Genomic DNA, 9,785 nt, shown 5'->3' on the forward strand with positions numbered 1-9,785 from the left:
CGATCTTGGGCTTGCCAGCTTCTGCAGCTGTGTGACTTGGGAGAGACCTCTACCCTGATCCACAGACTTGGGATGTTCTAGCCTCTACAATCACGTGAGCTGTTTCCTTGATATAATCTCTCTCTATATATATATTTATACACTTTACTGGTTTTGCTTCTCTAGAGAACCCAGCCTAAGACACACATTATCCATCCCCAAAACATCAAACACCTTTTAAAATTGTCTTTTTCTATTTATAGATGTTAGGAGAGAAAAAATGTGTGTGTGTGTGTATAATATTCTTCAGCATCAATGGAGCACTACAACCCCAATGAAGACTCCTGCTTTTGATTCTTAAACATGTTAGAAGTTCCTGATTCCTTCATCTTGGGTCCAAGACAGAACTAGCTGCATAATTTGTGGGCCTCAGTGAAAAATGAAAATACAAGACCCCTTGTTCAAAACTTAAGAATTTCCAGATGGCAACAGCAGAGCATCAAAACAACTATGGAACCCTTCTGAGGTCACAAACCCATGAAACCAGCACTGGTCCAAGAGTTCCAAATCAATGCCGACTACCTCTAATTTATTAGAGGCCACTCTGATTTAGTTCTCAGCCCTCCCTTGTTAGGAAGTGGGGCCCTTCTAGCTCTTTACATAGGCTCTTAATTAGGCTCTTTCATAAAACTTAAATAAATAGACTCTTTTTTAAAACTTTCCTTTTGGGAGGCTTATATAATCATTCCTCCTATTATTTCACTATTGACATACTACAAGTGAACAAGTTTGCTCTGTCTCTTCCTCTCTCTTTCCAGCTGGTCCAGGATCTTCGTATAGAGGAGGCTGCAGATGGAGGTTTGCAGCTTGGTAGTAGGGAAAATCTCAATGGGTCTGCTAAGGAGCAGCTTCTAATGAGTCATCAGGCCCCCACGCACCAAACTCCCTCCCCATGTGCCAGCAATCAGCATCATTCATATGCTGGGAAAATCTCCTCCCCCGCCACCCCACCCCACCCAGGCCTTTGCCCTGGGTCCAGAGTCTGTGCCCAACCTAGGCAGTCACTGAGAGCGATTGGAAGCCACAGACAACAGGCATCCCTTGTTTTTCAGGTACTGGGGGCCATAATTGCTAACTCCAACCCTGGCAGCTCCTGAGATCAGAGGGAAAGCAGGGCCAGGGTGAGAGGTAGAGGAGAGACACCCCACATCAGGTCCTTGACCTGAAGGTGATGTGCTGCCTAAGAAGAACAGGTAGGAATCTTCTGGGGGCCAGAAGCTCAAAGTGTTGAAGTACAGGTAATGCCAGGGTCAGACCCAGGGAAGGTTTGGGAACAGGGTCTGCAGAAGGGAGAAGAGGGGTGAGGGTGGCCCAAAGCTGACTGCTAACCTCTCCCACATTCAGGAGTCTGTAAGAGCCACCTCAACCCCTGAGACCATGGCCAGTAGAGATGATGAGCCAAGGAACTGTGTGGTGTGTGGGGACCGAGCCACAGGCTATCACTTCCATGCCCTGACCTGTGAAAGCTGCAAGGGTTTCTTCAGGTGAGAGCCTCCTCCCTAATAGAAACAACCCTCAAACTGCCTATCTGTCAGCCTTTGAGCCCTGAAACATGCCTGAGTTTGTCCAGCTACATTACTCCTGCATCCTAGAGCCCAACTACCCTGTGGCTAGCATGCCACATCTCGCCAACTCCAACACTGTATAAACAGGCAGCATGATAACAGAGAAAAGGCCAAACATTTGTCCTACGGACATTCCTCATTAGTCAAGAGTATTTATCATGCACCCACTGCCTACAAAGCACCGAGCTAGGAACTGTGTCAACTGTGCCCCCATGGGGACCCTTGCACACAGCCCAGACCGGCCCATGTCACCAGATTCCCAGGCCTTTTAGATCATGTCAGGCCCTCACATATCCACCTGCCTGTTCACTGCCATCCCCATCCCTAACAATACTTCTGTCTCTCACAGACGAACAGCCATCAAAAGCACTGGTCTCAGCTGCTCCTTTGCTGGAAGCTGTGAGGTCAGCAAGGCCCAGAGACGCCACTGCCCAGCCTGCAGGTTGCAAAAGTGCCTAAAGGCTGGCATGAGGAAGGACAGTAAGTGGCCCCTACCATCCCAAGAATCCACTGACTGTGTCTCTATTTTGCCCTTCTTCGTCCCAGCGTATTCACCACATAGCAGCAAGAGTAAGCTTTTAGAAACAAGTCAGATAGGTCGCTAGTCTGCTCAAAACCTCAGATGGTTCCCTAACTCTTTTAGGGAACATGATCTCATGACCTACACGGCCTAGCTCCCCCACTCTGCCTCTCAAAATTTATTTCCTACTCTTCTCCCTTGCTCAGTCCATTCCAGCTGCACTGACTTCCTTGACATCCTCAAACACACCAAGCACACTCTCCCCAAGACTTTTGCACTTGCTCTTTTATTTCCTTTACCTGGAACGCTCTTCCCATAGATATTCATATGGCTTGCTTTTCCTGTTCTTCCCCTGAGTATAGTTGAGTATAGTGCCTGTCACCTAGCACCAAAAGAAAAAAGAAAAAAAACCATTGCTATCGAGTCAGTTCCAACTCATAGCAACCCTATAGGACAGAGTAGAACTGCCCCACAAGGTATCCAAGGAATGGCTGGTGGATTCGAACTGTCGACCTTTTGGTTAGCAGCTGAGCTCTTAACCACTATGCCACCAGGGCTCTAGAATGTCACCTAGGCATCTCAAATTCAGTATGTCTAAAATGGAAAACATTGTCAATCCCCCACAAACTAACTTCTCCTGTATTGGTTAGCAGCCAAACGCTTAACCGCTTGCACCACCAGGGCTCCTGGCACCTAGTAGGTACTCAATAATTGTTGAATTAACTTATTTAATGCTTTCTCTGTGTCAGGTAACTATGCTATGCTCCCAGTAGATAATGTAACTGGGGCTCACGGAAGTTATCTTACCCAAGTTCACTCAGCTAAAAAGTCATGAGCCAGTATTCAAACTCAAGTCTGTCAGACTCCCAAGCCCTTATCTTTTCCATGACATCACACTGTCTTTCAACATGGAGCGGTAGAAAGGAAACCATAGAAATCAAAAGATCTTGGTTTGAATTCAGTCTACCTCGCTTAAGTATTTGTGACCTGGGACCTGTTCTGGACTCTTTCTAAGCCTGTTTACTTCTCTGAAAAATATGGATAATAATACCTGTCCTATCCACCCATGGAGCTCTGGTGGCACAGTGGTGAAGAGCTGCAGCTGCTAACCAAAAGGTCAGCAGTTCAAATCCACTGCCTGCTCCTTGGAAACCCTATGGGGCAGTTCACTATGAGTCAGAATTGACTATGAATTGGAATCGACTCAACGGCAATAGGTTTTGGTTCAGTTATCTACCCATAGGGCTGTTTCATCCAGTGATATTTAACCTAGGAACCACTGAAATTACAGTGCTACACAAAGATAAGGTGTTGTTTTAGGTATCAAGACCTCTCCACCTTCTACATCCCCCTACAGGCCAATCACCTCCTAACAACATTCCTGGTTTGCTCTCCACCCTTCCCTTCTCTCCCACAGGGCATTGTCTTCTGCTGCAGAGTCTCACAGGTTGGTAGAGTGTGCAGGAATCCCCTGCCACCAGGAGCCTCTAGGGCTTCAGTAGAGGTCAAGGAAACTCTAGGAACCCTCTTCCCTCCACCCTCCATTGTGCAGGGTGACTGAGGGACCAGGCCCAGGGCTGCCAGAGAGGGGTGTTCTCTGCTGTTCTCCACAGCTTTGTCACATTTCTTGCCCGGCACAGTGATCCTGTCGGCAGAAGCCTTGGCACTGCGGCGAGCACAGCAGGCCCAGCGGCGGGCAGAACAAGCACCTGTGCGGCTGAGTAAGGAACAGAAGGACCTGGTCCAGATGCTCCTGTGGGCCCACACTCGCCACATGGGCACAATGTTTGACCAGTTTGTGCATTTCAGAGTAAGCGTTTGCAGGATTTGGGCTGGAGTGTGACCAAAAGGGGTCCAAGGAAGCTCACCTGAGGGAGAAGGGCTGTGTGCCAGGCACCAATCTCCAGTACAGGACTTCTCCAGAACCCCAGCCTGAGCAAACTCCTCAGCCCAGAACCCTTCCAAGATAAGGCTAGGGAGGCCCTAGGGCCTAGGCCTCATGCTCTGATCTCCACAGCCTCCAGCTCACTTGTTCATCCATCACCAGCCCTTGCCCACCCTGGCCCCTGTGCTGCCTCTGCTCAGGCACTTCACAGACATCATCACTTTCATGGTAGAGCAAGTCATCAAATTCACCAAGGATCTGCCACTCTTCCGGTGAGTGACCTTCCATCACCCTTCAGGAAGCAAATATTCCAGTAAATTACACCTCCCTAAGTTAGTGATCAAAATAACCCATCCCTCAGCCTTCCAAAGCACCAGGCCTGGTATTCCCAGCTTTGTTTGTAAACAGGTCCTCTCCTCCCTGAGGTTCAGGCTAGAATCTAAAGTGCCCTTGTTTCCCACTCCCCACAGGTCCCTGCCCATGGAGGACCAGATCGCCCTTCTCAAGGGAGCAGCTGTGGAAATCTGTCAAATTACACTCAATACCACTTTCTGTCTCCAAACACGAAACTTCCTCTGTGGACCTCTTCGCTACACAATGGAAGACGGAGCCCAAAGTGAGATAGTGTTGGAGCAGCACAAGGCATGTCTCCTCATGGTATGGTAGGTGGTTGGGTGACCTGGAGCATCCTAAGCCTAGTATCTCCCACAGTAGGGTTCCAGGTAGAGTTTTTGGACTCATTCTTTCACTTCCATGAGACACTGAGGCGACTACAGCTCCAGGAGCCCGAGTATGTGCTCATGGCTGCCATGGCCCTCTTCTCTCCTGGTGAGCATCCCCCAAAGCCCAGAAACTCCAATACCTCTACCCAAACTCCCAGCTCCTTGAATCTATCCATCCCCAGCCTTCTAGCCTTTAAACCTGCAGAGTGGGTGTATCCCAGCCTCAGCCCCTTAAGGCACTATGCGGGCCCGCCCCTGCCCCCTACTTTGTCCATCCCGGCTCCCTATCCCACAGACCGGCCTGGGGTTAGCCAGAGAGAAGAGATTGACCAGCTGCAAGAGGAGATGGCATTGACTCTGCAAATCTACATCAAGGGCCAGCAGCCAAGGCCCCAGAATAGGTGCGGTGGGAGACAGGGGGCTTGGAGGTCGCACTAGGGCAAGGAGCTAGGGGAACATTGAGCTCAGGATGAATCTCTTTTTGTCCTTTCCTTTGGGAAACCAGGTCCCTTGGGGGTCTAGTCCTTCCCTCTGACATCCCCATCTCACATAGTTCCGGCATCCAAATTGTTCCTAATGCTGTTTCACCTCACTTTTTCCAGGTTTTTTTTTATTCAGTAGAGATGCAAAGTAGTAGCTCACAGGCCCTGTATAATAGCATTCCTGAGATTGATGACATCCATCAACTTCTACAGACTAAAGCAGCCTTTCGAGAGTCTTGTTCGCTCTCTTTCCTTAGCCCTCCTCTCCATTGGGCCAATGACTTTCGTTTTTCATTCCCCTTGAAGTTACAGTCATTCACAGTTTCATGTCCAAAGTCAGTCAATGGCTCAACAGTCTATGATCTATGCAGGCTCTGAGGTATGTTCCACTTCTGTTCTTGTTCATTCCTCAATGAGCCAGTTTGGCCAGAAGAGTGACTCTTTATACCATAGAACACACCCACCTTCTAGATCCTGGTCTAGAAGGCCAGACCCTCAGATTCCACAGAGTTGAAGTACTGGGGCTGGGGCTGAAGTCTGGGGCTTTCTTCACACTTGGCCCTCAGAGCTCCGGATTCAGGGGGAAATGGGCATGGTGAGAAAAGACAATGTCAGGCAGAGGCCTCCTTTGGCACCTTTGGAAACTTTGATTAATTCATCATACCAGAGCATGATTTTCTCTAGTGGTCACTAGCTCCACTGAGGGACCAGGGCCTTAGGACAAGACTACCAGCTGGCAACCTCACTGCTTCCTCCAAAGGTTTCTGTATGCGAAGCTGTTGGGCCTATTGGCTGAACTCCGGAGTATTAACAATGCATATGGGTACCAAATCCAGCACATCCAGGGGCTGTTCGCCATGATGCCACTGCTCCAGGAAATCTACAGTTGAGGCCCTGGGTCACCTTTTTCCCCAGCCCACCTGGGACACTGGATTGGGAAGGGGAAAATACTTGCAAGTGGTTGCAATGAAAGACTAAAGCAATAACTGCCTTTTCATGCTGTCACAGGGGAGTGGGGAGTGACCATGGGGACAAAGTCGTTCTCTGAAAGCACAGAAAATGAGGAAGGAGGTAGCCTCAGGGCTTCGAGGTAAAGCTCCTTCTGGAAGTGGAGAGGCCCTGCTTTCTGAGGCCATAGATTTAGCCCTTCAGCCCTTCTTTCCCAGCTTTGGGAAGCTCTAGGCTAGAAAACAGGATGGGAAGCTAATCCCATGCATAATTTTCTGCTCCAAAGTGGAAGAGGCTAGGAGTTTTAATCCAAAGAGAAAGGAAGTAAAGGGGGAAAATCAGCCAGACATACCCTTAATCTTTCCCTCTTAGTCCAAAGCCCTAAGAGCATGAGATAGATGATAGTGGGGCTGGTGGTAGAGGTGGGAGCCTCAAATCACTGCCTCATCAGCTGCCCCTGTGACAGCTCCAGTTCTGAGAAGGGAATGGTCCTGTCCCCACTCTGCTCCTGGGATCTAGAGGTCACCCAGGAAGGTGGGCTCTGGAAAGGGGCCTAGTCTCTGGCCCTAGGGCACCTGACTCAGAGGTTCCAGCTGCTGTGGGGGCTCGGGAACAACCTCAGCCCACAGTGATGCTGAAGCCACAATGGAATCTGTTGCGCCAGTGATTGAGGAAGGCTCCAAGGGCTAGGGTGACGGGCAAGGGGGGCATTTTCTTCTCCAGCACAGCACCCACGCACCAGTTACTATCCACCAAGCCTGTTGGGGAAGAGGACACCAGATAGGTTGCTTAACAAGGCTTGAAGAAAGGGGTCAGCAGAAATAAGGTAGGGCTTCCTCGCCCTCTATACCCCTCAAATCCCTCAGCACATCCAAACATCACTGCAATACTCCTCACCTCTAAACACCATGTTGGCCTGGGGCAGAGTAAGGTGGTAACCAAAGGAGAAGGTCGTGTCCTGTAGCCTTGTGTTTGCCTCAAATTCCACTCCAACCTGAACCTGAGAACCGTGGGCAAGGAAGAGAAAGGGATCAGCATCAGTGAAGAGTAGAGGGGTCCTGACAGAGAATCAGTATCACCCAGAATGAAGGCATTTATGTGAGGTGTAGGTAGGGAGAACAGTAAGTTAGCAAGGCCTGTGGAGGTCCAGAGGGGCAAAGGATAGAGCTGTCTTTCTGGAGGTGGGGTGGGGTGGGGAGGGGGGATGAGATCAACAGTCTCACCTGTTCATTTGCTCTGTGGTAATAACTTGCATGGGCCCCACCTGACCCCACATTCAATGTAGCTTCCCAGTGTACAGCTGTAAAAACCAAAATAGAGGGGGAAAGGAACGTTACTGTAGTAGGACATAGATCAGAGACCCCAGCAAAGTCCAGAATTGCCCCTCCCCGTCACTATTTCACCTCACTTCATACCCGAATACTTCCCGGCCAGTGTCAAGATGGCCCCCTCTTCGCCTGGCCGCCGGTGGTAAACTAGCTCCCCGCCCAGCACCAGCCGATGGGTGAGGCTCTGCAGGAAGTGAGCCACCATGATCACTGTGGAGGAGTGTGGAGACATGGGGTCAGGGGACCGCCATAGAGACAATATCCAGACCTGCTCCCTTACCCCTAGTAACCCGCCCCCAAAAAGGTCCTTTCCTAATCCCTGAACTGTTCAGATGAAAAAGCCAACATTAGCAAGCGGGCAGCCAAGGTAAAAAGAACCCTGTCCCAATGCCTCACCCGATTCTCCAATCAGGTCAGGATTCCCTAGGGTCAGAGTGGCTGTGTAGTCGTCCCCCCGATACTCGCCATCAAACTGCCAAGTCAGGAACTTGGCCTGCTGCGTCTGGGTGGGGAGAGCAAGAAGTAAAATCTCCCTCCCTCAGGAAGCTCACTATTGCCTCTGCCCCTCCCACTAAACTCCCCAGAGCAGGTCATTCACTGGGAAGAAAGAGGAAATGCCTCAGTGGATGGAGGCAGGAGGCAGGGTCACCTGGAAGACAGCCTTGGTTCGGAGCCGCTCTGCCAAGAGGAGCAGGACCTGGGCGTTGAGGCTGCCACTGCTGTCCATATCCCCTACCACAGTGGGGAACACCTGTTGAGAGGGTAGATAAGTGAGGCTGAGCTGGGCAACCCTTCCAAGCCTAAACCCCAACACAAGATTTTCTTAACAGTCCCAGGCGCCCCCTGGTGGAGCCACAAAGACAAACTCTGGGCTCTTCATAAAAGTTCCCTTACCTCCCATTCGTAAGACATAGAATCAGGTGCCTCGCCCATTCTCCCCCATAACACACACATTTCCTTCTCCTCCAGACCTGGCTCCCAGGTGGGCTTTTACGGAGATGACCCAGGTGTGTGAAGCCCTCACCTCCGTGGGGCTAAGCTGACAGTCCCCCGCATAGGCTGCATGGAGGTGATAGCCTGGCAATCCCAGAGCGCTCATATGCACAGTGTGAGCCACCTAAAGAAAGAGGAATCATTGGAAGAGAGAACACTCCTGCACCATTTCAGTCCTGCATCCTATCTTCTCCCCACCCAGAGGACCTGTTAAGAAACCCAAACATCCCAACATACACCAAGGGTCATCAAATTAAAAGCAACAAGTCCCACAAGCAAGAGAGGTAAAGAGAGCTCCACATCCTCTCTCATTTGACTCACATAGCCCGGCTAAGTCTGGAATACAAAGGAAAGGAGAAGGCCCAGCGACAGGCAAGGAGGACTAGTAAGGAGGAGTCAGAGAAGTGGGAGCACCTGGAAATGGCTGCTTAGAACCTTGTTGACAATGAGCTTCACTCCCTCCATCTGTGCTGGAAATACGTCTGAAGGGGGCATGAGGGGAAGGAAAAGAATAAGTACAAAAGTACAGACGAGGAACCCCTACCCCATGAGGCAGTCTCCCCTTTCAATCCCATAGGAAGTACTTTAGAGGAATTGACCTCCTTTCAAGTCCTGCAACGAAATGCTCGACTTTATTCTGGCACCTGATCCTCCCTGAGGCTGGCTGCCCAGGTGTGATCACCTCCTTCCTGTTCCCATCACTGGACACCCAGCATTCAAGAGCCTCCCCTCCTCTGCCCCTTCCAACTTGAGCCACCCTAATGCCAAGTTCCCACCTTTGCAGAGGCGGTGCAGCTCATCGAAGCTCCCAGGATTTGGCAGAGGTTCCTCTCGGCGGGGGCTACGGCGGGGCAAAGGCCCTATGGGTGCCAGGCCCAATGTGTTCCCCATTTCAGCCCAGAGGAGGGGGAGGGGCCGGGGTTAGCCTGGGAAAGAACGCTGTTGCTCCGTCTACCCCCCAAGGGCCCCACCCCCCATCATCAGGCTCCCCTGTCCCAGAAACTTCCACATGGTCCGACGCTAGACCTGGAATAGGAGGAGGAGAGGGCACCGATGGAGAGATCGAACCCCATACACACTCCCGTCCCATCTTTGATACCGCACCCCCACCTGTCACCCTGTCCCCTCCTCCACTCTCTAATCCTAGCCCCTACCACAGACCTCACCCAGCTTCCCAGTTTTTTTACTCTTCATTCCCAGGCCCCCAGGCCGGGCCCGCAATGAAGCAGTGGCCCTTACCGTCTCAGACCATCTTGCTGCCCCTTTCCCACCGGCACACCCCGGTCATCTTGATGGGGGCGGC

General features: G+C 51.0%; 2 protein-coding genes across 6 annotated transcripts; one reads left to right on the forward strand and one right to left on the reverse strand.

Annotated features, from left to right (window-relative positions):
- Positions 1 to 1,172: 1,172 nt before the first annotated feature.
- On the forward strand, positions 1,173 to 6,139 carry NR1I3 (nuclear receptor subfamily 1 group I member 3). Of its 5 annotated transcripts, none has more exons than XM_004390164.2 (8): positions 1,173 to 1,232; positions 1,384 to 1,523; positions 1,954 to 2,084; positions 3,765 to 3,934; positions 4,142 to 4,281; positions 4,480 to 4,625; positions 5,027 to 5,132; positions 5,974 to 6,139. In XM_004390164.2, the coding sequence occupies exons 2-8, from the start codon at positions 1,417 to 1,419 to the stop codon at positions 6,101 to 6,103; spliced, it is 930 nt and encodes a 309-aa protein (XP_004390221.1). In that variant the 5' UTR covers positions 1,173 to 1,232; positions 1,384 to 1,416; the 3' UTR covers positions 6,104 to 6,139. The 5 variants fall into 5 exon arrangements, with proteins under 5 accessions (XP_004390221.1, XP_023580897.1, XP_004390220.1 ...); XM_023725129.1 differs by lacking the exon at positions 1,173 to 1,232 and adding an exon at positions 4,709 to 4,832 and having other exon boundaries at positions 1,417 to 1,523; positions 5,007 to 5,132; XM_004390163.2 differs by lacking the exon at positions 1,173 to 1,232 and adding an exon at positions 4,721 to 4,837 and having other exon boundaries at positions 1,417 to 1,523.
- Positions 6,140 to 6,141: 2 nt separating this feature from the next.
- Positions 6,142 to 9,386, reverse strand: TOMM40L (translocase of outer mitochondrial membrane 40 like). Its single transcript, XM_004390165.2, has 9 exons — positions 9,259 to 9,386; positions 8,897 to 8,964; positions 8,514 to 8,606; positions 8,139 to 8,240; positions 7,886 to 7,991; positions 7,577 to 7,699; positions 7,385 to 7,461; positions 7,059 to 7,161; positions 6,142 to 6,919 (listed from the first exon to the last, which is right to left on the reverse strand). Exons 1-9 carry the CDS (start codon positions 9,371 to 9,373, stop codon positions 6,780 to 6,782), a joined length of 927 nt encoding a protein of 308 aa, XP_004390222.1. The 5' UTR covers positions 9,374 to 9,386; the 3' UTR covers positions 6,142 to 6,779.
- Positions 9,387 to 9,785: the final 399 nt, after the last annotated feature.

The sequence above is a fragment of the Trichechus manatus genome, unplaced genomic scaffold, assembly GCF_000243295.1.
Source record: "Trichechus manatus latirostris isolate Lorelei unplaced genomic scaffold, TriManLat1.0 scaffold00288, whole genome shotgun sequence".
Classification (NCBI taxonomy): Eukaryota; Metazoa; Chordata; class Mammalia; order Sirenia; family Trichechidae; genus Trichechus; species Trichechus manatus.

Bases quoted from the DNA above. Each gene is read 5' to 3' on its own strand.
- NR1I3 (XM_023725129.1), top strand. From the start codon at position 1,417: ATGGCCAGTAGAGATGATGAGCCAAGGAACTGTGTGGTGTGTGGGGAC. The intron at 1,524-1,953 runs GTGAGAGCCTCC...TGTCTCTCACAG, and splicing joins AGCTGCAAGGGTTTCTTCAG to ACGAACAGCCATCAAAAGCA. The intron at 4,282-4,479 runs GTGAGTGACCTT...CACTCCCCACAG, and splicing joins AAGGATCTGCCACTCTTCCG to GTCCCTGCCCATGGAGGACC.
- TOMM40L (XM_004390165.2), bottom strand. From the start codon at position 9,373: ATGGGGAACACATTGGGCCTGGCACCCATAGGGCCTTTGCCCCGCCGT. The intron at 8,607-8,896 runs GTGCTCCCACTT...CTCTTTCTTTAG, and splicing joins TTCTAAGCAGCCATTTCCAG to GTGGCTCACACTGTGCATAT. The intron at 8,241-8,513 runs GTGAGGGCTTCA...CCCTCTCAACAG, and splicing joins GTCAGCTTAGCCCCACGGAG to GTGTTCCCCACTGTGGTAGG.